Below are 26,822 nucleotides of genomic sequence, written 5' to 3'. Positions count from 1 at the left end.
ATATTTACTAAATAAAAGTTAAAAAAAAAGACACAGGCACAGCACCAGAAGCAGGAGTAGGACACGGAGTAGAAGTTGAGACAGAAAGAAGAGAATTGAAAAACCGAGAAGATTTAGCAGAAGTTTAAGCTGAACTCTTAGTCCACCTCCCTTTAGAGGCAGAAACACAGCAATGGATGCACAAGAAACTTTAGCTAGGAGGTTGGAAAGGGCAAAGAAATTACAAGAACAGCGAAAAAAAAAAAACAAAACAAAACAGGAAATAGCTGCAGTGGCTGCCGCTACTGGAGGTTCTGTTCTTAATGTTGCCGCCCTGTTGGCATCAGGAACACAAGTAACTCCTCAGATAGCTATGGCAGCTCAAACGGCAGCCCTGCAGGCTAAAGTGTTGGCAGAGACCTGAAGTTGTACCTAGCTACAACAACCCAGCTGCTGTGAATCCCATGACATTTGCCGAAAAAGAAAAAAAAAAAAAAAAAGGAAAAGGCTTTGGCAAGGCAAGAAAGAAGGGGATAGATCTCAGTCTGCTGAAATAGGGGAAAAATTGAATTTTGGAAACAAGGACCAAAATGTCAAATTTAGGAAATTAGTGGATATTAAGAGTGAAAATGAAGCTGGATGTAGCTCAGTTGATGAAGAAAGTTACAATACTTTAAAGCAGCAAGAAGTGTTCAGAAGTCTAGATGCTCAGTATGAAATGGCAAGGTCACAGACCCACATACAGAGAGGAATGGGCTTGGGTTTCACATCTTCAATGCGAGGAATGGATGCAGTTTGAAAAGATCACATTTGTAAAGTTTGGGACTTCATAGACTTGTTCTGATGTTGGATCCTGTTCACCAAACAGCATTGTAGCTTGCATGGGTGTTGTATTGACTTTAATTTATTGAAAAATACAATTTTTTTGTAAATATCAGATTAGTGATACTGGTGTTAGTGTTGTAATCAGGTTAAGCCCACTTCCATTAAACTTGTCAGGACTATAGAAGGGCAATATTTTTTAGTATATGAATTCTACTTTTCAAATATATAAGAGCTTCAGGTGGGATAAAATCTCATACATAGATTTTTAGTGTCCACTGTCTTGTGTACTGTCGCTCCCCCTCTTCGTGGAGGAACGACACAGGACCCTGCGCTGTTCTTTTGTCTGCTCGGCCCTCCCCGGGTTTGCTGCTGGTTCTTCCCGGGTTGGCTACCGTCCCTTCCACCTCCGTGGAAGGGCGGTTCCCCCTGGCCACTTTCCCCACTTCTGCAGGGGAGCGGCACACCGCCGGCCGGCTCTCTCGGGGGCTGCACAGGTGTTCCTTCAGATAGATGTTCCCCTTAGATGTTCCTGGTGCATGTTGTCTCTCTCCTCCTTTATAGTCCTCTTCCACCAATCCCAACTCTGCTACCCACACGCCGAGTACGCTGCTCTCCTCCAATCAGGAGCAGGTCCTGCTGTTTATTGGTTGAACTGGAGGCAGCTGTGTAGAAGCTGTTTCTCCCTTCTCAGCGCCATATTGTGGGAGAGCAGATGCATAGAATAAGTCTTAATTCCAGTAACTTAGTCTAGTCCGAGTTGCTCCCCACAGTGTACCTCTGTACTTAACCTTGTAAAGTTATTTTCATATCTTGAAATATGAAAGAAATGTTATGTAGGTGTGCTTTAGAAGATCTGGCCATTTGGTATAAAATCCAGCACAAGTAAGCTGGGTGGTGGGTGGTGAGGATAATAAAAATGGTTTTCTCAAAAAAAATCTTTCTCAGTTATGGCATTGACTGTGTATACAAAGGCTGTTGATTTTTGTGTGTTGTTTTATATCCTGCTGCTTTACCAAATTTTATTAGTTCTAATGGGTTCTTAGTGGAGTCTTTTGGATCCCCTATATACTGAATCTTGTCATCTGCAAATAGGGATAGTTTGATTTCCTTCTTTCCAATTTGTATCCCTTTGATTTCTTTTTCTTGCCTAATGGCTCTGGCTAAAACTTGCAGGACCATATTTAATAGCAATGGTGAGAGTGGGTATCCTTGTGGTTCTGGATCTCAGTGGGAATGCTTCCAACTTTTCCCCATTCAATATGATGCTGGCCATGGGTTTGTCATAAATTGCCTTGATTGTGTTGAGGAATGTTCCTTCTATACCCAATTTGCTTAAAGTCTTTATGAAAGGTTGTTGTATTTTATCAAATACTTTCTCTGCATCTATTGGGATAGTCATATGGTTTTTATCCTTTAGTTTGTTAATGTGACATACCACATTGATTTGCGAATGTTGAACCATACCTGCATACCAGGGATAAATCCCACTTGGCCCAGGTAAATGATCTTTCTGATGTGTTGTTGGATTCGACTGGCTAGAATTTTGTTGAGGATTTTTGTGTCTGTGCTCATCAGGGGAACTGGTCTGTAGTTCTTTGTCTACTATATCTTTTTCAGGTTTAGGAATTAAGGTGATGCTGGCTTTATAGAATATGGGAATATTCCATCCATTTAAATTGTTTGGAATAGCTTGAGAAGAATTGGAATTAGTTCTTTAAATATCTGGTAGAATTCAGCAGTAAAGTCACTGATCCTGGGCTTTTCTTTGCTGGGAGGGTCTTTATTACTGATTTTATTTTTGTCTTGGTTACTGGTCTTTTAAGGCCTTCTATGTCTTCATGGCTCAATTCAGATAGGCTGTATATGTTTGGGGCAGCAACATTTATGTAAAGCACTTTATTTGCAAACAATAGGAGCAGCATGCCAAGTGTAGCCTTGAAAATAGTAGCTTTACACAGTGCAGTCATGAGTTTTTGATTTTTTTACATTCATTTTTCTCTACCTCCATCATGGGAAGCCCCAGAGTACTCTATATTTTAGTTCTATAATTAAAATCACTCCAGTGTGAAAATGTAAAAACAACTGCATGTCATTCCTTGATACAACTATGTTATAAATCACTTAGTATAGAGTTCTTGCTGAAGTGCTGGTGTCCGATGACTGGAGTTGCCCCAACAGGTTGTAAAGATTGCCTGTGAGCATACAAATAATTGATAGACTGCTTGCTTAGCTTTTGACAGCTCCAGCAGCTCCCTTTAACCAGCTGTAAGTATAATAATAGGTTTCATTTATTACAATGCATGCAGAATGGAAAAGCTAATTATAAATTATGCGTCCAAAATATTGTCTATTTGCTCAGTTATGCCTTAATGTGGCTTAAATTTAATCATTCATCTATATTTTCACTCATTCATCCAATATTCCCCAAGTATGTACCATATGCCAGGATAATGAGGTACTAGGGATGTAGTAGTAATGAGGTAGACAAAGTCCTGAGCTTAAATGAAATGGATGATAAGTTTGCCAACAGACATGGCAATTACAGACAACAGTGAGTTATGAGGAAGGCATGCACTAAGTCATGAGTGAAGGCACATGTGCTTACAAGGTAGGGAGGAGAGGGAAGATGGACATGGGGCATCTTTTAGATACAAGATCATCAGTGGAAGTCCTAAGGATGTAAACTGAGGTGAGTCCTGAAAGAATAAATGAGCAAGACTGTCAATGTGAAACTGGTTTCACATATTCAATGGTGTGGAGCAAACTCAGAAGTGAAGTTGTTGAGGGTGAGTGTTTGTCTTAGCAATAAAGACTATGGTAAAGATGCACCAATCCCATGTTAGAGTACCTGGGTTCATTGCTGGTTCCAACTCCTGATGACTCTAGGTTCCTGTTAGTGCAAACCCTGGGAAGCAGTGGTGATGATTCAAGTAATGGGATTCCTGCCACCCATGTGAGAGATCTGCATTTGGTTCCTGGCTCTTGCTGCAGTCTGTCGGCTATTGCAGGCATTTGGAAAGTGAACCAATGGATGGGAGCTTTTTGTCTGTCTTCATTTCAAATAAATTAAAAGACTTAGAGGAGCTGAAATTTTTTTAAAACTTTTATTTAATGAATATAAATTTCCAAAGTACAGCTTATGGATTACAATGGCTTCCCCACCATAACGTCCCTCCCCGCCGCAACTCTCCCCTTTCCCACTCCCTCTCCCCTTCCATTCACATCAAGATTCATTTTCGATTCTCTTTATATACAGAAGATCAGTTTAGCATACATGAAGTAAAGATTTCAACAGTTTGCTCCCACACAGAAACATAAAGTGAAAAATACTGTTTGAGTACTAGTTATAGCATTAAATCTCAATGTACAGCACACTAAGGACAAAGATCCTACATGAGGAGGAAGTGCACAGTGACTCCTGTTGTTGACTTAACAAATTGACACTCTTGTTTATGGCCTCAGTAATCACCCTAGGCTCTTGTCATGAGCTGCCAAGGCTATGGAAGCCCCCTGAGTTCACTGACTCTGATCATATTTAGACAAGGCCATGGTCAAAGTGGAAGTTCTCTCCTCCCTTCAGAGAAAGGTACCTCCTTCTTTGATGACCCGTTCTTTCCACTGGGATCTCACTCACGGAGATCTTTCATTTAGTTTTTTTTTTTTTCCCCCAGAGTGTCTTGGCTTTCCATGCCTGAAATACTCTCATGGGCTTTTCAGCCGGAACCGCATGCCTTAAGGGCTGATTCTGAGGCCAGAGTGCTGTTTAGGACATCTGCCATTCTATGGGTCTGCTGTGTATCTCACTTCCCATGTTGGATCATTCTCTCCCTTTTTGATTCTATCAGCTAGTATTTGCAGACACTATTCTTGTTTTTGTGATCCCTTTGGTTCTTAGTCCTATCATTATGATCAATTGTGAACAGAAATTGATCACTGGGACTAGTGAGATGGCATTGGTACATGCCACCTTGATGGGATTGAGTTGGAATCCCCTGGTATGTTTCTAACTCTATCATTTGAGGTAAGTCAGCTTGAGCATGTCCCGAATTGCACATCTCTTCCCTCTCTTATTCCCACTCTTATATTTAACAGTGATCACTTTTCAGTTAAGTTTCAGCACTTAAGAAGAATTGTGTATTGATTACAGTATTCAACCAAAAGTATTAAGTAGAACAACAAAAAAAAGATACTAAGAGGGATAACATATCAAGCTGCTCATCAACAGTCAGGGTGAGGGCTGATCAAGTCACCATTTCTCATGGTGTTCATTTCACTTTAACAGGTTTCCTTTTTGGTGCTCAGTTAGTTGTCACCTATAAAGGAGAACAAGTGGTATTTGTCCTTTTGGGATTGGCTTATTTGACTCAGCATAATGTTTTCCAAATTCCTAACAGGGATCACTTTTCAGTTAAAATTTAAACACCTAAGAATAATTGTGTATTAATTACAGAGTTCAACCAATGGTACTAGAACAAAAAAAATACTAAAATGGATAAAGTATTACATTGTACATCAACTGTCAGGACAAGAGCTGATCAAGTCATTGTTTCTCATAGTGTCCATTTCATTTCAACAAGTTTCCCCTTTGGTGCTCAGTTAGTTGTCGCCGATCAGGGAGAACATATGATATTTGTCCCTTTGGGACTGGCTTAATTCACTCAGCATGATGTTTTCCAAATTCCTCCATCCTGTTGCAAATGACCGGGTTTCGTTGTTTTTGACTGCTGTATAGTATTCTATAGAGTACATGTCCCATAATTTCTTTATCCAGTCTACTGTTGATGGGCATTTGGGTTGGTTCCAGGTCTTAGCTATTGTGAACTGATCTGCAATAAACATTAATGTGCAGACAGCTTGTTTGTTTGCCAATTTAATTTCCTTTGGGTAAGTTCCAAGGAGTGGGATGGCTGGGTCGAACGGTAGGGTTATATTCAGGTTTCTGAGGAATCTCCAAACTGACTTCCATAGTGGCTTAACCAATTTGCATTCCCACCAACAGTGGGTTAGTGTCCCTTTTTCCCCACATCCTCTCCAGCATCTATTGTTGGTAGATTTCTGAATGTGAGCCATTCTAACTGGGGTGAGGTGAAACCTCATTGTGGTTTTGATTTGCATTTCCCTGATTGCTAGTGATCTTGAACATTTTTTCATGTGTCTGTTGGCCATTTGGATTTCCTCTTTTGAAAAATGTCTATTGAGGTCCTTGGCCCATCTCTTAAGTGGGTTGTTTGTTTTGATGTTGTGGAGCTTCTTGATTTCTTTGTAGATTCTGGTGATCAACCCTTTATCAGTTGCATAGTTTGCAAATATATTTTCCAATTCTGTCGGTTGTCTCTTCACTTTCCTGACTTTCTTTTGCAGTACAGAAACTTCTCAATTTGATGCAATCCCAAATGTTAATTTTGGCTTTGACTGCCTGTGCTTCTGGGGTGTTTTCCAAGAAGTTATTGCCGGTACCTATATCTTGCAGGGTTTTTCCAGTGCTCTCTAATAATTTGATGGCGTCAGGTCGTAGATTTAAGTCTTTAATCCATGTTGAGTGAATTTTTGTGTAAGGTGAAAGGTAGGGGTCTTGCTTCATGATTCTGCACGTGGAAATCCAATTTTCCCAGCACCATTTATTGAACAGACTGTCCTTACTCCAGGGATTGGTTTTGGATCCTTGATCAAATATGAGTTGGCTGTAGATGTTTGGATTGATTTCTGGTGTTTCTATTCTGTTCCATTGGTCTATCCATCTGTTTCTGTACCAGTACCATGCTGTTTTGATTACAACTGCCCTGTAGTATGTCCTGAAATCTGGTATTGTGATGCCTCCTGCTTTGTTTTTGTTGTACAAGATTGCTTTAGCTATTCGAAGTCTCCTGTGTCTCCATATGAATTTCAGCATCATTTTTTCCAGATCTGAGAAGGTCTTTGGTATCTTGATTGGTATTGCATTGAATCTATAAATTGCTTTTGGGAGAATGGACATTTTGATGATATTGATTCTTCCAATCCATGAGCATGGAAGATTTTTCCATTTCTTGGTATCCTCTTCTATGTCTTTCTTTAAGGTTTTGTAATTTTCATTGTAGAGATCTTGAACATCCTTGGTTAAGTTTATTCCAAGGTATTTGATTGTTTTTGTAGCTATTGTGAATGGGATTGATCTTAGAAGTTCTTCCTCAGCCATGGCATTGCCTGTGTATACAAAGGCTGTTGATTTTTGTGCATTGATTTTATACCCTGCTACTTTACCAAAATCTTCTATGAGTTCCAATAGTCTCTTAGTAGAGTTCTTTGGGTCCCCTAAATAAAGAATCATATCATCTGCAAAGAGGGATAGTTTGAGTTCTTCATTCCCAATTTGTATCCCTTTAATTTCTTTTTCTTGCCTAATAGCTCTGGCTAGAACTTCCAGAACTATATTGAATAGCAGTGGTGAGAGTGGGCATCCCTGTCTGGTACCAGATCTCAGCGGAAATGCTTCCAACTTTTCCCCATTCAATAGGATGTTGGCTGTGGGTTTTTCATAGATTGCTTTGATTGTATTGAGGAATGTTCCTTCCAAACCCAGTTTGCTTAGAGTTTTCATCATGAAAGGGTGTTGTATTTTATCAAATGCTTTCTCGGCATCTATTGAGATAATCATATGGTTTTTCTTCTGCAGTCTGTTAATGTGGTGTATCACATTGATTGTTTTGTGCACCTAAACCATCCCTGCATACCAGGGATAAATCCTACTTGGTCTGGGTGGATGATCTTTCTGATGTGTTGTTGCATTCTATTGGCGAGAATTTTACTGAGGATTTTTGCATCTATGTTGATCAGGTATATTGGTCTGTAATTCTCTTTCAATGCTGCATCTTTTTCCGGCTTAGGAATTAAGGGGATGCTGGCTTCATAGAAAGAATTTGGGAGGACTCCCTCTTTTTCAATTGTTCTGAATAGTTTGAGAAGAATTGGAGTCAGTTCTTCTTTAAATGTCTGGTAGAATTCAGCAGTGAATCCATCTGGTCCTGGGCTTTTCTTTGTTGGGAGGGCCTTTATTACTGTTTCAATTTCTGTTTCAGTTATGGGTCTATTTAGGTTTTCTATGTCTTCATGGTTCAATTTTGGTAGATTGCATGTGTCCAGGAATCTATCCATTTCTGATAGATTTTCCTGTTTGCTGGCATACAGGTCCTTGTAGTAATTTCTGATGATTCTTTTTATTTCTGTGGTGTCTGTTGTTACGTTTACTTTTTCATCTCTGATTTTATTGATTTGGGTCTTTTCTCTTCTTTTTTTAGTTAGTTGGGCCAATGGGGTGTCAATTTTGTTTATTTTTTCAAAAGGAGCTGAAATTTAAAAAAAAGAGTTACTTAATTTTTTTTTCCCAAAAGAAACCTTCTATTTAAGGAATACAAACTTCATTTCATAAGTACAACTTTAGGAATATAGTGATTCTTCCCACTATGCCCACCCTCCCTTCCGTCTCCTCCCCCTCCTCCCTCTCCTATTCTAAGTCCCATTCTCCACTAAGATCCATTTTCAGTTAACTTCATACACAGAAGGCCAACTCTATACTAAATAAAGAGTTCAACAATTTGCATGAAAAAAAAAAACTTTCCTCAATCATTGAATCAAGGGCTATTCAAAGTCATTGCGGGTTGAAGTTAATTTCACTTTTTTTTTTGAAACTTAATTAACTTTAAAGAAGAACCTAAGAATGATACATTTTTTTTTTTTTTTTTTTTTTTTAAGAATGATACATCTTTTGTGAGCACTTAGACATAATTAAAATACAACTCCTAGAGGAAAGAGGTCAGGCATGGGAAGTTAGTGCACAGTGACTCCTGTTAATTTTTAATTTTTTTAGTTTTTTAAAATTCATTTTTAAGAAATATGAATTTCATAAATACAACTTTAGGAATAGTTATTCTTCCCACCATACCCGCCCTCCTACCCACACTCTCACCCCTCCTCCTCTTCCTCCCTTTCCCCTTCCCAGTATCATTCTCCATTAAGATTCATTTTTAATTTAACTTTGTACACAAAAGACCAACTCTATACTAAGTAAAAATCTCAACAATTTACACACACAAGCACACACCACACACACACACACACACACACACAAACTGAGACTAAATATCAGTTAACTCTCATAATAAAACTCATTGAGGACAGAGGTCCTGCGTGGGGAGTTAGTGCACAGTGACTCCAGTTGTTTATTTAACAATTAACGGTGCTGTTTAGGGTGTCATTCTATGAATCTGCTGTGTGGACTGCTTCCCATGTTGGAACATTCTCTCCTTTTTAATTCTATTATAATTACCCAACACTTGATCCTATTTATATAGTCACTTTAACACTTAATCCTATCTATATGTTTACTTTAACAGTTAATATGATCACTTTAACACTTAAGATGGCATTTTAACTACCCAGCTTAATGGGATTTGTGGTTCCATGAGAAGTTTTTCAACTGTACCCTTAGAAGTTAGTCCATAGGAATGTATGCAGAACTATGCAGCTTTATAGTCACAAACTTCCTCTTACCTCTTTTATTCCTACTCTTATTTCTTACTGAGATTCATCCTCAGTTGACTTTATATACATATAACAAATAGTATGAAGAAAAAAACTGAAAAAAAAATACAAAGAAAATGAAATTGTTCCTTGATATTCAAGATAGGGCAGCTCAAGTCATTTCTTAAAGTGTCATTTTCACTTTTATAGATTTCATTTTAGGTGCTCTATTAGTTGTCACAGATCAGGGAGAACATATAGTATTTGTCCCTTTGGGACTGGTTTATTTCACTAAGTATGATGTTTTCCAGATTCCTCCATTTTTTGCAAAGGACCAGTTTTCATTTTTGTATTTTACTGCTTTGTAGTATTCTATAGTGTATATATTCCATAATCTATCTAGTCTTCAGTTGATGAGCATTTAGGTCGATTCCATGTTTTAGCTATTGTAAACTGAGCTGCAATAAACATGGAGGTGCAGATAGCTCTTTGGTTTACAAATTTCATTTCCCTTGGGTAAATTTTCAGGAGTGGGATGACTGGGTAATATATTAGGTCTATATTCAGATTTTTAAGGTATCTCCATACTATCTTCCATAGTGGCTTTACCAATTTACTGTCCCACCAAAAGTGGATTAAGGTACCTTTTCCCCGACATCCTTGCCAGCATTTGTTTGCTGATTTCTCTATGAAAGCCATTCTAACTGGGGTGAGGTGAAACCTCATTATGGTTTTTATTTGCATTTCCCTGACAGCTAGTGATCCTAAACAATTTTTTCATGTGTCTGTTGGCCATTTGGATTTCCTCTTTTGAAAAATGTCTAAGTCCTTGGCCCATCTCTTAAATGGGTTGTTTGTTTTGTTGTTGTGGAGTTTGTTGATCTCTTTGAAGATTCTGGTTATTAATCCTTTATTAGTTGCATTGTTTGCAAATAATTTTTCCCATTCTATCGGTTGCCTCTTCACTTTCCTCACTTTTTTTGCTATACAGAAACTTCTCAATTTAAGTAATCCCATTTGTTAATTTTGCCTATGCTTCTGGGGTCTTTTCCAAGAACTCTTTTCATGTGCCCATGTCTTGCAGGGTTTCCCAAGTGATCTCTAATAATTTGTTGGTGTTGGGTCATAGATTTAGATCTTTAACCCATGTTGAATGCATTTTTGAGTAAGGTGTAAGGTAGGGGTCTTGCTTCATACTTCTGCATGTGGAAATCCAGTTTTCCCAGCACCATTTGTTGAAGAGACTGTGTTTGCTTCAAGGATTGGTTTTAGCTCCTTGGTCAAAGATAAGTAGGTTGCAGATTTTTTGATTTTTTGGATTGATTTCTGGTGTTTCTATTCTGTTCCATTGGTCTATCCATCTATTTTTGTACCAGTACCAAGATGGTTTGATTATAACTACCTTGTAGTATATCTTGATATTTGGTATTGTGATGCCTCCAGCTTTGTTTGTTGTATAAGATTGCTTTAGCTCTTAGTTTCCTGTGGTTCCATATGAACTTTAGCATAATTTTTCCCAGATCTGAGAAGAATGTCTTAGGTAGTTTGATTCAGATTTTTGTTATTTACAGATTCAGTTTGAATCTGTAAATTGCTTTTGGAGATACAGACATTTTGATGATATTGATTCTTCCAATCCATGAACATGGAAGATTTTTCAATTTTTGGTACCTTCTATTTTTTTTAAAGATTTATTTATTTATTTGAAAGTCAGAGTTAGAGGAGAGGCAGAGACAGAGAGAGAGGCCTTCCATCCACTGGTTCACTCCCCAATTGGCTGCAATGGCTGGAGTTGTGCAATCCAAAGCTGGGAGCCAGGAGCTTCTTTTGGGTCTCCCAAGTGGGTGCAGGGGCCCAAGGACTTGGGCCATCTTCTACTGCTTTCCCAGACCATAGCAGAGAGCTGTATCAGAAGTGAAGCAGCTGGGTCTTGAACTGGTGTCCAGATGGAATGCCAGCGATTCAGGCCAGGGCATTAGTCCGCAGCGCCACAGTGCTGGCCCCTCTTCTATTTCTTTCTTTAATGTTTTGTAATTCTAATATTGAGATCTTTGACATCCTTAGTTAAATTTATTTCAGGATATGTGATTTTTTTGTGGCTATCGTGAATTGAATTAATCTAAGAAGTTCAGTCTCAGCATTGGCATTGTGTGTATACAAGGGCTATTGATTTTTGTGTATTTTTTTGTATATCCTGCTACCTTAGCAGACTCTTCCATGAGTTCCAATAGTCTCTTGGTGGAGTCTTTTGGATCCCCTATATATAGAATCAGGTCATCTGCAAATAGAAATAATTTGACTTCCTCCTTGCCAATTTGTATCCCTTTGATATCTTTTCCTTGCCTAATGGCTCTGGCTAATACTTCTAGGACTATATTGAATAGCAATGGTGAGAGTACAATCCTTGTCTGGTACCAGATCTCAGTGGGAATGCTTTTACCCCATTGAATAGGATGCTTGTCATGTGTTTGTCATAAATTGCCTTGATTGTGTTGAGGAATGTTCCTTCTATACCCAATTTGCTTAGAGTTTTCATCATTAAATTGTGTTGTATTTTATCAAATTCTTTTTTTACATCTATTGAGATGATCATATGGTTTTTGTCTTTCAGTTTGTTAATGTGACATTTCATTGAACTGTGAATGTTGAACCATCCCTGCATATCAGGGATAGATCCCGTTTGGTCCATGTGAATGATATTTTCTGATGCATTGTTGGATTTGATTGGCTAGAATTTTGTTGGGGAGTTTTGCATCTATGTTCATCAGGGAAGTTGGTCTGTAATCCTCTTGCTCTGTTGAATCTTTTTCAGGTTTAGGAGTTAAGGTGATGCTGGCTTCATAGAAAGAATTTGGGAGGCTTCCCTCTCTTTCAATTGTTTTGAATAGTTTGAGAAGAATTGGAGTTAGTTCTCTAAGTGTCTGGTAGAATTCAGCAGTGAAGCCATCTGGTACTAGGCTTTTTCTTTTTTTGGGAGAGTCTTTATTACTAATTCAATTTCCATCTTTGTTATGGGTCTGTTTAGGTTTTCTGTGTCTTCATGTCTCTGTTTAGGTAGGTTGTATGTGTCCAGGAATCTGTCCATTTCTTCTTGCTTTCCCAGTTTGTTAGCATACAGCTTTATGTTGTAATTTCTGACGATTCTTTTTATTTCTGTGGTGTCTGTTGTTACATTCCATTTTTCATCTCTAATTTTTTTGATTTGTCTTATCTCTCCTTTTTTTGGTTAGTTGGGCCAATGGTGTGTCAATTTTGTTTATTTTATTATTTTTAAAAGGATTCATTTATTTATTTGAAAGTCAGAGTTACCCAGAGAGAGGAGAGGCAGAGAGAGAGAGAGAGAGAGAGAGAGAGGTCTTCAATCCACTGGTTCACTCCCCATTTGGCCGTGATGGCCAGAGCTGCACTGATATGAAGCCAGGAGCTTCTTCTGGGTCTCCCACGTGGGTGCAGGGGACCAAAGACTTGGGCCATCCTCTACTGCTTTCCCAGGCCATAGCAGAGAGCTGGATCAGAAGAGGAGCAGCTGGGACTAGAACTAGCACCCATATGGGATGCTGGTGCTTCAGGCCAGGGTTTTAACCCACTGTGCCACAGCTCCAGTCCCTTGTTTATTTTTTTTTAAAAAATCTCTTCGTGTTGCTGAACTTTTGTATCTTTTTTTTTTTGGTTTTGATTTTATTGATTTCTTCTCTAATTTTAATTTTTTTTTTTCTTACTAGATTTTGGTTTGTTTTGTTGTTGTTTTCCTAGATTCTTGAGATGCATTGATAGCTCATTTATTTGCTGCCTTTATAATTTTTTGAAGTAGGAACCAGTTGCTATAAACTTCCTCTAAACACTGATTTTGCTGTATCCCATAAGTTTTGATATGTTATATTGTCATCTTCATCTATTTTAGAAATTTTTGATTTCTCTTGATTTCTTCAGTGATCCACTGTTCCTTCAGGAACATGTTCAGTCTCCATGTGATTGCATATGCTCTAGAGATTCCTTAGTTGTTGATTTCCGGCTTCATTTCATTGTGGTCTGAGAAGATGCATGATATAATTTGATATTTTTGAATTTGCTGACACTTGGTTTTTGGCCTAGCATGTGATCAGTCCTAGAGAAAGTTCCACACGGTGGTGAGAAGAATGTATATTCTGTGACTGTAGGATGGAAAGTTTTGTGTATGTCCATTAGGTCCATTTGGTCTGTAGTGTCGATTAACTCTGCTGTTCCCTTGCTGATTTTTTGCCTGGTTGATTTGTCCATTGCTAAAAATGGGTATTGAAATGCCCCATTACTACTGTGTTTGTGTCTATGTCTCCCTTTAGATCCCTTAACATTTCTTTTAAATAGCCTGGTGCCCTGTAATTAGGTGCATATATGTGTATAATAATTACATATTCCTGTTGAATTGATCCCTTAATCATTACATAGTTTCCTTTTTTGTCTCTTTTAACAGTTTTTGTGTTAAAGCCTATTTTATCTGATGTTAGCATGGCCACTCCAGCTCTTTTTTGGGTTTTGTTCTCATGGATTATATTTTTCCATCCTTTCATTTTCCATCTGCATGCATCTTTGTTGCTGAGATATGTTTTTTGTAGGCAGAAAATATATGAGTTTTGTTTTTTAATACATTCAGCCAGTCTGTGTCTTTTAACAGGAGAGTTGAGACCATTTACATTCAAGGTGATTATTGATAAGTAATAACTTTGCCCTACAATTCTTCCAAATATATTCCTATTGTTTACTTTTAATTTCCTTTGAACTTTTTACTGGAAGATTTCCTTCCTTTACCGTCTTTTGTAGTAATGGTCATGTTTCTGTGTCTGTGTTTAGCACATCCTTAAACATCTTCTGTAGGACCAGATAAGTGGTGAAAATTTCCTTCAATTTCTGTTTGTTATCAAAGATGTTTATCTCACCTTCACTCATAAATGAGAGCTTTTGCAGTGTATAGTATTCTGGGTTGACAGTTCTTACCTCTTAAGACTTGGAATATATCTCACCATTCTCTCATAGCCTGATGAAAAGTCTGCTCTGAGTGTAATTGGAGATCCTCTGAAAGTACTCTGGCATTTCTCTTGTGTACATTTTCACATTTTTTCTTTATGTTTTACTGTGGAGAGTTTGGCTACAATATGTCACGGTGAAGATCTTTTCTGGTCATGTCTATTAGGAGTTCTATGTGTTTCCTGTACTTGGATGTCGCTTTCTTTCTCTAAATTAGGAGTGTTTTAGTTATTATTTCACTAAAAAGGCCTTCTAATCCTTTGTCTCTTTCCATGCCTTCAGGAACTCCTAGAACCCATATGTTGGGTCTTTTTATAGTATCCTATAGATTCCTAACAGTGTTTTTTAGCTTTCTAATATCCTCTTCTTGTTCTCGGTTTGATGGTATAACTTCCTGTGCTTTATCTTCTAGGTTGGGTGTTCTTTATTCTGCATCACCTAGTCTGTTTTAAGGCTTCCCACTGCATTTTTTGTCCTACTGAATTCATTTAATTTTTCTCTCTTAAGGATTTTTATTATTTGAGAGGTAGAGTTACAGACAGTGAGAGGTAGAGACAGAGAGAAAGGTCTTCCATCCACTGGTTCACTCCCCAAATGGCTGCAACGGCTGGAGCTGTGCTGATCTGAAGCCAGGAGCCAGGTGCTTCCTCCTGGTCTCCCATGTGCGTGCAGGGTCCCAAGCACTTGGGCTATCTTCTACTGCTTTCTAAAGCCATATAAGAGATCTGGACTGGAAGAGGAGCAGCCAGGACTAGAACTGGTGCCCATATGGGATGCTGGCACCACAGGAGGAGGATTAACCTACTGCATCACGGCGCTGGCCCCTGAATTCATTTCATTTTGACTTTTTTTTTTTGACAGGCAGAGTGGACAGTGAGAGGGAGATACAGAGAGAAAGGTGTTCCTTTTTGCCGTCGGTTCACTCTCCAATGGCTGCCGCGGCCGGCGCACCGCGCTGATCCGATGGCAGGAGCCAGGTGCTTCTGGTCTCCCATGGGGTGCAGGGCCCAAGTACTTGGGCCATCCTCCACTGCACTCCCTGGCCACAGCAGAGAGCTGGCCTGGAAGAGGGGCAACCGGGACAGAATCTGGCACCCCGACCGGGACTAGAACCTGGTGTGCCGGTGCTGCAAGGCAGAGGATTAGCCTAGTGAGCTGCGGCACAGGCTTGACTTCTCTTTAAGATCTCAGTTTCTTGGGAAAAATTTTATTTCATATCATGTACAGAATTCAGTAGCTCGTGTATGTGCTTCTGGTTACTTCTGTGTAATGTTACAATAAAAGTTTTAAATTCCATTTCTGGCATTTCTTCAATCTCATCATCTTCATAATCTAGTATTGAAGTGTTGTGTTCTTTTGGGGGCATTATGTTGTCTTCCTTATTCTTGTTTCTTGAATTGGTGCATTTTTTATTTGGCCTTTGTGAAGATACTTGTTGGTTTCTTCTTTTTTTTTTCTGCTGTGGCAGCTTTTATTTTTGTACTATGCTTCTGTAGTTACGTAGAATGTCTGCTTTCAGTGAACATCTAGAGGTGTGTGATGCATGTGGTTAGGAAGCTCTGTTCAGTTCTCTGGGTGAAGAGCGTGTTTAAGGTGACACACCCAGGATTGGTGCAGTGAATCTCCTCTTTTTTTTTTTTTTAATCAGGAGATTTATTCTGCTCAGCTGAGCTCCTCCCCTCAAAGGAGACCTGTGCCTGAGCGATAGCCCTGGTGGGTGCAATATTCATCCACTCCTGTCCCAAGGACCACACAAAAGATCTGTGCAGGCTTCAGTGTAAGCTCAAATTCTCCAGCAATGCCCCTTACCAGGTAACCAGGAAGCCCTGAGTGTATGGAGTCTCCCACAGTGACTGCCCAAATTCACAGCCACACTGTGAGACAGTTCCAGCACACAAGCCTCCCACAGTCACAGTCCTTCAGCTCCCTGTTAGTTCTCCCCAGCAGAGTCAGCAGTTTTCACTTGGCTGATTTCTGGGTGTGAACACAAGCTGGCACACCTGTTATGTATGTCCAAAATGTTGCCTGCTCAATTGGCTTGTTACAGGACACCATTGTAAGGTGATTGGGGAGAGAGAAAAATGTGTCCTATTTTTTTCCCTCTAGTTTGATAGGTACACTATCCCCCAAGGGGGTCCATGCTGGGTTCCCTCCTGGCACTTCCTGCAGCTTTATTGATAGTGGCCTGGGCTGCTGCAGTCTGGTCTTACCTCATTCTCCCACACTAGGGCGGAAGCTCTTGGATGCTGGAGTACTAAGCCATGGTCATTCTCACCCTCCACACAGGTCCACTGTGTCCCTCTAATTTGCATAGAATTTCCTTCACTGTTTTCTCCCTAACTCTTCCCTGAGACTACACTCTCTCTCCACTTTTAAAAAAAATTTTTAATTTTATTTGAGAGTTAGAGAAGGAGAGGCAGAAAGAGAGATGTCTGGAGCTTTCTTTCCTTTTAATTGTATCAATTATTATTAGCAGATACTGGTCTTATTTATGTGATCCCTTTGACATTTAATCCTATCTTTATGATCAATTATGAACTTAAACTGATCACTCTAACTAGTAAGGTGGCATTGGTACCTGCCAACTAAATACTCCCCCCCCCTTTTTTTGACAGAGTTAGACAGTGAGAGAGAAACAGAGATAAAGGTCTTCCTTCTGTTGGATCACCCCCCAAATGGTCACTATGGCTGGAGATATGCTGATCCGAAGCCAGGAGCCAGGTGCTTCCTCCTGGTCTCCCATGCAGGTGCAGGGGCCCAAGCACTTGGGCCATCCTCCACTGCCTTCCCAGGCCACAGCAGAGAGCTGGACTGGAATAGGAGCAACCGGGACTAGAACCCAGCACCCATATGGGGTGCCGGCGCTGCAGGGGGAGGATTAGCCGAGTGAGCCACAGTGCTGGCCCCAATACTCCTTTCTTTTTAAACCATCTTCCCTTAGACTAGGGAAGTAAGCACCCTCCCTATTCTGCCATCTTGGATCTCTCCCCCTCCAGTTACAAGGTTTTATATCCTGGGTCATGTTTGGAGGAGGTGGCATTGTCAAGCTGTGTGTATCCTTCTCAAGAAGGTAACTACCTAACTCCCAATGTCTTTTACAGGAGGCATCACTGTCCACATATCCCTACCAAGATTTATGATAAAACAGAGAAACCATGTCTTCTCTCCGAATACACCGAGAACTACCCACTGTATCACTCGTACCTGCCCAGAGAGTCCTTCAAGCCCAAGCTAGAGTATCAGAAAGGGTCCATAGCAATGGAAGGCCTGACCACATCCAGGTAAGGGCAAAACCTATGAGTATATGAATGTGCAAGACTGACGTAGTGACATAATGTACTGGTGTATGCTATTAATGCAATAATGTGCAATAATAATGAACTAAAGTACAGTATCAACATATGATATTGTTATAATTTTAACATGGTATATCTCTGAAAAAATCTGGCATATATTAACCTCCTAAGTTTTCCCCAAACTCCTTGGATTCAAAGGATTCTGGCTTGCTGGGATTGGGAACAGGGGGAGGTTAACTTAACCTATATCTAAAGGGCTGAGGATTAAGTAAACTAGTAAAGGAACACAAAGAGGGGGATTGCTTCTGAGAACGGAGTTTTTGGCTTTGTTATGTGAAAAATTCCAGGTCTGCTGAGGTGATGGTTGTTGTCAAAGAGAACTTGATAACAGAAATCATGAGCTTTAAGAAAATTATGCTGTAGATTTTGTACTGGATTCCCTTTGAATGTTTTTCAAGAATTATGAGCAAACAGCTTACTTTTCAAATTATTCTTGACTTCCAAACTGAGATTATCTGGATCCAGGTTAGTGTGGGAGGCCAAGCCAGGTGGCTTAGTGTATTAGTGTTACAGAGGTCTCCATACTGAGGAGGTGTAGAGAATGCTGTCTTGGGGCTGCTATACAAGTTGCAGGACTCCAGGGCAATCTGCTACTGACAACTCTGTTAGTGCCCTCCAGGTGGTGATGCCTGACTGGAGATCCAGTAGAAGAGAGACATCTTTGAATATAGTCGGACAGAGTCTCAGATTTCATAGCTTTGTCCCCAGGTGATATCTGAAAGATTGATGCATTCTGTCTTCCCCATTCCTCAGCTCTAAAGAGCATTATTGCTGTGAAATGGAGAGGATAGTGTGTGTTAGTTGTTCCAGCCTGGGTTGCACATTACAGGTGCTCCAGACCTGGTGTCTTTCCTTCCTATTGCTCCTCTCTTGACTCATAATTCTGTGCTGTTCTAGTAAAGGTCCCACTTGGCCCAGGTGAGGCAGAATAGCTCTCAGTCATTCTTTCTCCAGCTTTTTCCCAGGATAGGCTTGGTAACATCTTCTGTTGAGATTTTGAGTTAGTAGAGGTGTTCCTATCTACTAAAAGCTGTTATCTTGTAGTTACACAGGAAGTCCATGTCTGGGTTATGGGGCAGGAAGACCCACAAGGGGAGAAATTAAGCCAAGAGATTCCTGAGCTTGGTGGGAACTACTGGATAGGGAAAGCTTGAATAGGAGGGAGTTGAGGTTTGTCTGACTGACTTGAATCGGGTTACTTTTATGATAATCACATATCTGAACATACTTGGTTTAAGAAGAAAGATTCTAGGACCTGACTGATTAAAAATTGTAAGACACAACTGTTTCTTCAATGACTTATTAAACAATATGAACCTTACATTTTTTACTCCATTTTGCCAAGAAAATAGCACCTCTAAGACTCTAAAGACCACAGAAAGAGATGTGTTCTATTTTTAAGCATTGCTTTTTATTTTAAGAAACTGTGGGCACAGCAAGGGCAAGTCCTAGTTATGTGTATAAGAGACATGTCATTGGTAGAAAGGATGAAGAGGAAAGATTGAGGGGGTGGCTTGTTACATTGCCACCAGCCGGTGTGGGTCTTGTTATTGCCTTGTACCCACTATCCAGGAAATCAAGAGCATTTCTTTGAGATGTAAAGGACAGTTGGCTTTTGATATGGCTACATTAGGGTGTTTTCCTGATGCAGAAGGATAGAGAAGGGTATTTTGAGGGTTGAGTGTTGAAAGATGCTCTTTATTGTCTAAAGCTGAAAAGTTCAAGGGCAAACCCTGAATCCCTGCCACTCATCTAGCTCTGAGGTCCCCCAATGGAGACCTACATACTGCCGCCTTCTTAATGGTGTATTGCAAAACAAAAATGTAACCTCTGACCTGTACTAAATTATCATTGCCTTCTGTCACTTACAGTAACAAACATATTGCCCAGCAGGGTCCTCTGTCCCTACCAGAGTCAGAATAACAATAAATACCATGTACTTCAAGATGTGGCCAGTGTGGAGGAATGCACGTCCTGAGAGAATTTCCAAGACAAGCCATTAAGGGTTATAAAGGCTTTGCAAAGCAGTGGCAGGATCAAGGCTACCCATATGGAGAAAAGAGCAGACATTGTTCTTTTCTTCTTTATTTCCTACCCTGGAAAGAGAAGAGTTAAGAGCATCTCTTCTCTCCTGTGTGAATTTCAGTTTATTACTTCTAAACCCTATGCCTACCACACTGGGCACTAGTTTTCATAGATGCAGAACAAAATTAAGTTGCTGTTAGTAAATATAAAGAAGTCACCATCTAGGTGTTTTACCAGAGGCTTCTGGGGGAAGAGGTGGGTCAATTCTGTGTCTGCTCACCCTTGTGTCTGCACAGATTGTCACCACTCTGCCATTAGGACCTTCATCACTACAAGATTCCCCGTCTCACTTCCTTATTTAGAGCTTGGCCCTGCTTTGTTTCTGGGGTTGGACACGGGGCTCCCACCTGCTGAATGAAAAAGTCATGTGGCCCAGGGCTTGGATGGATTTGGTGATTAAGCCCAGACAGGAAAAACACCTGGTTTCTGGAAAGGTTATCATCCCAGCATGAGGCATGATTACAGTTGCACACTACTCTTACTGACCATAAATCTTAGGGATTTACAGCAGGTTCCATAAGGGGATTGCTTGTGATTTCCAGCCCTTCTTAGTGTGAAACTGTTTCTTGCAGCCCTTAGTAATTCTCTCACATAGGATTTGCCATTAGTTCAGATAGATCTGAGATCAATTTATGAATAAGAGGTTTGCACTTCAAGCCTCATTTCCCCTTAGGCATGTCATCATGTAAAACACTTGGGCCTCCATTTGGGACATTATTTCTGTTAGCTAACCCAGCTCTCTGAGATGGACAGAATAGCTTCGGCAGAGAAGTGAGTCTTCAGTGAGGTTAGACCTGTACCCTAAAGGGAGCAGGTTGATTAGTAGAGTGGGAAGGGTCTGACTGAAAAGGCAGAGTCATGGAGTTGGTGGCATAGGCTCTCACTTATTGACAAGACTCCATGGTAGGAGAGGAAAGAGATAAAGAGAAAGGGTGTTTGTGTCCTCAAAAGCCAAGAAAGAAGCAAGAAAGTTGATAATGAATTTGAGTCTTCCCCTATCCATAGAATTTTAGACAAATTCTGTTCCAAATATACTTGATTCCCCTACTGAGAGCTATTGCATTGAGGATACTCCCTTCTGTGGTCCATGCCTGAGAATTGATGAAGACATACAGATAAAGCTCTCAACACTGGACTTGCAATTTCAAAGCCTTGACTAAATTTGTGAAAAATTTGGCCATTATTCCTTCAAGTATTATTTCTGTTCATCTTTCCCTCAATCTTTTGTTCTCTGTTCTTCAGATTGTATAGTTTCTATTGATGATCTCTGAGTTCACCAAGACTTTCCTTCTTCACTTCCTTTGTGCTACACTTCAGATACTGTATTTTCAACTTACTTTTGTTTATTTTAATATAGTTTCTCTTTTTCTTCTTTAATTTATTATCTTTTCATTCATTATGACCTTATTTTGCTTTTCCTTTTGAGCAAGATTTAAAATGGCTGCTTTAAAATCCTTACCTGTTCATTCTGGTATCTGGGTATGCTTGGTGTTGGTCTGCATGATTATTTCTTTTTTTCTTCAGCATAATACATTTTCCTGTGTTAAGTAATTTTAGATTATTGATTATGTGTATTGAAATGTTATGTTGTGAAGACTCTGGAATTTACTACTTTCCTCTGAAGAATGATTTGTTTTCTTTTTTTTTTTTTTTTTGGACAGGCAGAGTGGACAGTGAGAGAGAGACAGAGAGAAGGTCTTCCTTTGCCGTTGGTTCACCCTCCAATGGCCGCCGCGGCCAGCGCGCTGCGGCCGGCGCACCGCGCTGATCCGATGGCAGGAGCCAGGAGCCAGGTGCTTTTCCTGGTCTCCCATGGGGTGCAGGGCCCAAGCACCTGGGCCATCCTCCACTGCACTCCCTGGCCACAGCAGAGAGCTGGCCTGGAAGAGGGGCAACCGGGACAGAATCCGGCGCCCCGACCGGGACTAGAACCCGGTGTGCCGGCGCCGCTAGGCGGAGGATTAGCCTAGTGAGCCGCGGCGCCGGCTGAATGATTTGTTTTCTAGCAGGGACTAACTTGATTGAATTCAGTGCAAACTGTGTGATGTGGGAGGTAACTCAAATCTCAGTTCACTGCTTTATTCTTAGCCTGCTTACTTGAACTTTGTCCCATGTTTGCGAGGTCAAGCAAGATTTGGACCCAACTTATACACAGATTTTGGGGCTTCTTGTCTTTGGCTCTCTCCTTTGTAGAATACTTTCTTCACTTTCCAGCACCTGTGGTTGCTTCAAACTTTTTCCTCTGGTTCTTTATCAAGAAAGAGAATCATAAAGAGTTGCCTGTCAGCTGCCTTTGCTGGTACAGATTGGAGCCTGCCTTCAGGCTGAAAGCTTCAATTCTTAATTTGTTAGTTGAAACTTAAGCAGTAAAGACTCACCCAGTGCCATTTTCTCCTTCCACCTGTTGACTTTCTTCCAGAACCTGCCTGTTTTGGTTATTCTTTAATGCTTTCAGGTAGTTTTAAGAATTTTTGTCTGGAGTCTATATGAAGTGGTAACACATGTTAGCCTCAGCTTTCATGGAATTGGGAGGGTAGAGGAATAGACAGGTATGTGCGCAACTTGAATTTTGGAGGGCAATAAAGATGAGGAGGGTTCAGTGTGCCCCATCAGGAACAGGGGCAAGAATCAAACCTTGTGACTGAGCTGGGGATCTGTCTCAGGTTTCTGGGGTGAGGCTTCCCAACCTGCCTGGGATGACAGGATGATTTCATGAGAGGATGCCTTTTGACCCTGGGAAGTTTTGGAATCACATGTCACATGTGGAAATAATGAAATAAATGAACTGACATCCAAGAGCAAAACTGCATAGAGTAGGTTGAGAAGGAAGAAAAATTATGAGGAATGTATCAGAAATCAAATAAGAGCATTAAAAACAGTAAATGAAAGGATGGATGTCATGAGGAGGGCACAATAGGATAAGAATGAAAAACAGTGATTGTATTTGGAAACAAGATGGTGCTTGGAGACTTGGCTAGAGCAAGAAGTGAGTATGTTTCCTGGGTAGGGCATGAGTGAGAGTTGAGGAAGGCAGGCAGACCACTCATGGACAACATTTTATGGAAGAGGGAAGAGGGAGGGAAGGAGAAAACTGGAGAAGAATGGAGTCCAGTGAGTGTTGTACTGTATTTTATCTTTTGCCTTTAAAAATGGGAGAAACTGGAGTAGGTTTAAATACTGACTGAAAGGAGACAGTAGGGAGAAAGAAGTAAAACCACAGGCTGGCCAGCGCCACGGCTCACTAGGCTAATCCTCCACCTAGCGGCGCCGGCACACTGGGTTCTAGTCCTGGTCGGGGCACCGGATTCTGTCCCGGTTGCCCCTCTTCCAGGCCAGCTCTCTGCTGTGGCCTGGGAGTGCAGTGGAGGATGGCCCATGGGAGACCAGGATAAGCACCTGGCTCCTGCCTTCAGATCAGCGTGGTGCGCCGGCCGCGGTGGCCATTGGAGGGTGAACCAATGGCAAAGGAAGACCTTTCTCTCTGTCTCTATCTCTCACTGTCCACTCTGCCTGTCAAAACAAAACAAAAAACAAAAAACAAAAACACCACAGGCTAGGAGAGGGTGCATAGATGAGGTCTCCAGGAAACAAGAAAGGAAGGGATTCAAGGTAGAGGTAAAAGGGATTTACTTTGGGCAAGAAGAGGGATTCCTCTTAAAATAGATTCCATTTTAATATGATTAATTACTTGGGCGTTATGACACATTCTGAAGTTTGCATAAATATTAAAAACAAAATTTTTTTTTAAAGTGCTGTATGGCCTCTTTGTCAGGATGAAAATCTTCATTTCCCACTTCCAGACTCATGACCCTAATTAGCTGTTGTGTTATTTCCTCTTTCCTTTTGTCATATCCCTGTCAAACACCTTTCTTTAAGCTTTGCCAAATGATTTGAAGTCAGGTTGTTATGACTTCCTCAGCAGGGCCACTTTAACCTTTATTTAACTCTGAGTTTAACTCTTGGCCTTCCATACTATATAACTTTTATAGCCACTTTGCTAAGAGCAACTTAGATCTTTGATCAATTTTCTTTTCTTGGTTCATAGTCACAGTGGGCACAGGGACTAGAAAATGTACTATAGGAAGAGAGGGGGACATCCCGTGTTCTTTAAAACAAAACAAAACTGAAAACTACTAAATTTGAGTAACTTCTAGGAAGAATAAAATACGTTGCTTGTATGTGAACTTTAAGGTTGTAAGATAATGTGTGATTGGGGACATGTAGTTATGTTGTGGTTAATGATAGGTTTCAGTGAATGTTCTCTACATAAAAACATAAGAAGGAAGCACATAAATCCTGATTAAATTTACTCTTTGGCCGGAATAACTGTTTTTGGGCATGGTATAAATGAATCAAACTTCAGATTTAAATATTTCCCTCTTAGAAGTAGATAATTTTCTTCCTATAAGAGTTTGCTTTAGTTATGGCTATCAGTAAATTCAACCATGGATGCACATTTCCAAATGAACTTGAATTTTATACAGAAGGATATTCAGCAAACATTCAATTTCCTAAGTGTGGGGAGCAAGGATTTTTCAGCATCTGCTTTTGTCTTTGAAAAACCACTTTCAGGATGATTCATGATCTGGTGAGTTTGGTTGTGAACATTTATCTGCTCTTTGCCCGTAAGAGCAGCAGGAGGTAGGGGCACTCGGCTGCCTTTGCCGTTGGAGAACCTGGAGGCCCTTGAAGATTCTCACAGCCTCTCTGAGTGGAGGTTGGCTCCCTCGGTAGGTGGAAATGCAGAAGAGATGACATGGCCTCCGTGTGCAGAATCCTAGAATGTGGCAGGTCTGGGAAGTGTACCCAAGGGGATCTGAGGTTGGGAGGGCTTGATGTGGCAGCTCATGCACCCAGGTCACTGCTTGCCAATTGGTGTTTTCTGATATTCCTTGGAAGAGAAACAAGCTTTGGTAGGCATCACTGAATGTGGGTTTGTGAGGATTTAGGGATGTGTGGTTTCAGGTTGCCTTGAAAAACCTTACTGTCTTCTGGGAGTGAGGTGAGTTCTTCTTCCCCTGGGAGCACTTCTCCCAGAATGGAAACCTTCTGATGGAAAGTTGACTCTCCACTTGCCTGGTTTTCTGGGCATTTCCCTTTGTCTCTGCAGCCTAACACTTTACTCTCCCTCAGTTCCCTGTTGCAATTGGTTTAGTCCTGCACAGAGATCAGGGTACTTGCTCGATAAGAAGCAGAGAAGTGTGGAGTGGAAGCTTGGCATCTGCTTCCTAACCTCCTACATGCACATTCAACTTCCAGATGCCTCAGGCCAACAGTGGAGCCTCTAGAAAGGGAGTTCAGGCTGAAGGCCGTGATCCTGCCACTAAGATGTGCTTGAAAATCTACCCAGAGGGTGTTATGGGAGTTCAACTGAAGCATCTCCCATTTCCTTCTTAGAGCCCTAGAGAGACTTATTCTCCTATTTCCTAGCTCCCTCCTCTCATCCCATCAAGCATTTTCAAGACCTGCTTTGGGTTTATTGACAACCATGTATATAATTCATGCAAGACAGATTACAGTGGAGCGTGTTACCTTTGCTAGTCAAGCATAGCTCAGTAATGCTGCTCCAGATTTTGGCCAGGAAGTAGGTTTTATTGGTGTTTGGGCCTAATGTTTTCCTGTCCGGAAACCTTTCCTTTCCCTTGGTGGGCTGTTCTGGCAAGCACCATCAGGGAAAATCTACCTTCCTCTTGCCAGCTTGGATATACTGGTCCCAGGCAAAAACAGTCTGTTGTGGAAAGCCAAAGCCCTTAGGGGGAAAATGTTAGCATTGAGGATTAGGAAGCAGAGACTACCCTAATGGACAGTGCAAGCCCTGGCTAAACCATGGTATTGCCAGGGTGGTTCCTGGTGCTGGTTTTTTAAACATCTGAGCCTTTGGTAATTATGGGATGCTTTGAGAAGCCACTGCTTCCTGTTTAGTGAAGACCATCATGCTTTATTTGGAAGTATTTATTTGAAAGGCAGAGTGACAGAGTGATCTTATGTCTGCTAGTTTACTGTCTATATGATTGCAATAGCTGAAGCCAGGAACCAGGAACTCCTTTGGGCCTTGCACATGGCTGGAACCCAAGCACCTGGGCCATAATCTGCTGCCTCTCAGGTACACTAGTGGGGAGCTCAATCAGAAGTGTGGAGTAGCTAGGATTTGAACCAGCCACTCAATATGGGATACAGATGTCCCCAGCAGCAGCTCAATTTGCTGTGTCATAATGCCTGCCCCATTGCAATTTTTTTCATTCTATTGTTTCCACACTCCCTGAGATAATGGGGCACACTGGAATCAAATACTCAGGATCTCCATTTGTTGTTAACTTTTTTCCTTCTGAGTTTTGGTAGGTTAAGTAGAGGAAGGAGCTAAGCATTAGTAGGAGAAACTGTGGGGAACGCAGGGAAAGACATAGCAGTATCTGAAAAACAGAAGTTAGCTCCATAGTGAAAAGGAAGTGGAAGGAAGGAAAGAGGGGCCCTTTTAGAGACTAGTACCTTGGGGCCTGCATTGTGGTATAGCAGACAACGCCACTGCCTGCAATGCCAGCATCCCATAGGGGTGATGGTTCATGTCTCAGCTGCTCCACTTCTGATCCAGCTCCCTGCTAATGGCCTGAGAGAAGCAGCAGAAGATGGCTCAAGTGTTTGGATCCCTGCCACTCACGTAACCCCTAGATTTAGCCTGGCCAAACCCTGGCTGTTGAGGCCACCTGGGGGAGTGAACCAGTGGATGGAAGGTTCTGTCTGTCTCTGTCCCTCCCTCTCTGTAACTCTTTCAAATAAATAAATCATTCAAGAAAGTAGTGCCTTGTGATTGGAGTACAATGTGGGTGGGTGGGGTTAGGGTGGTGGGAGATGAGGGTGGGCAGTAAGGTAGAGGCCAGGTCCAGGAGAGTTTACAAATCATTCTAGGAGATCGAGTGTTATCTGGGATATTTGTAAGCTGGGGAACAAAATGATCCCGTTTTCATTTAGACAGTTTGGCCATACTATGGTGGTTGAAGTAGAAATGGTGGGAGAGAAAGCAGGGAGCTTGCACAGTAGGCTGTCACATGATCTAGGGCCTAAACTAAAGGGGACAGAACAACT

The 26,822-nt window shown here is 41.0% G+C and overlaps 1 protein-coding gene and 1 pseudogene across 1 annotated transcript in view; both read left to right on the top strand.

The window, feature by feature from the left end:
• LOC127484782 (arginine/serine-rich coiled-coil protein 2 pseudogene) overlaps nucleotides 1–6,871 on the top strand; it is a 48,605-nt pseudogene extending 41,734 nt beyond the window's left edge.
• Nucleotides 1–26,822, top strand: part of SAXO1 (stabilizer of axonemal microtubules 1) — a 148,978-nt gene that overhangs the window by 105,926 nt on the left and 16,230 nt on the right. Inside the window, exon 2 of the mRNA XM_008254405.4 lies at nucleotides 17,403–17,582. Coding sequence (XP_008252627.1) covers nucleotides 17,403–17,582 — 180 coding nt within the window. The remainder of the gene's footprint in view (nucleotides 1–17,402; nucleotides 17,583–26,822) is intronic.

The sequence above is a fragment of the Oryctolagus cuniculus genome, chromosome 1 (genome assembly GCF_964237555.1).
Source record: "Oryctolagus cuniculus chromosome 1, mOryCun1.1, whole genome shotgun sequence".
In the NCBI taxonomy this organism is placed as follows: domain Eukaryota; kingdom Metazoa; phylum Chordata; class Mammalia; order Lagomorpha; family Leporidae; genus Oryctolagus; species Oryctolagus cuniculus.
The sequence above is the reverse complement of the archived record's forward strand: the minus strand, read 5'-3'. Positions and strand labels throughout refer to the sequence as shown.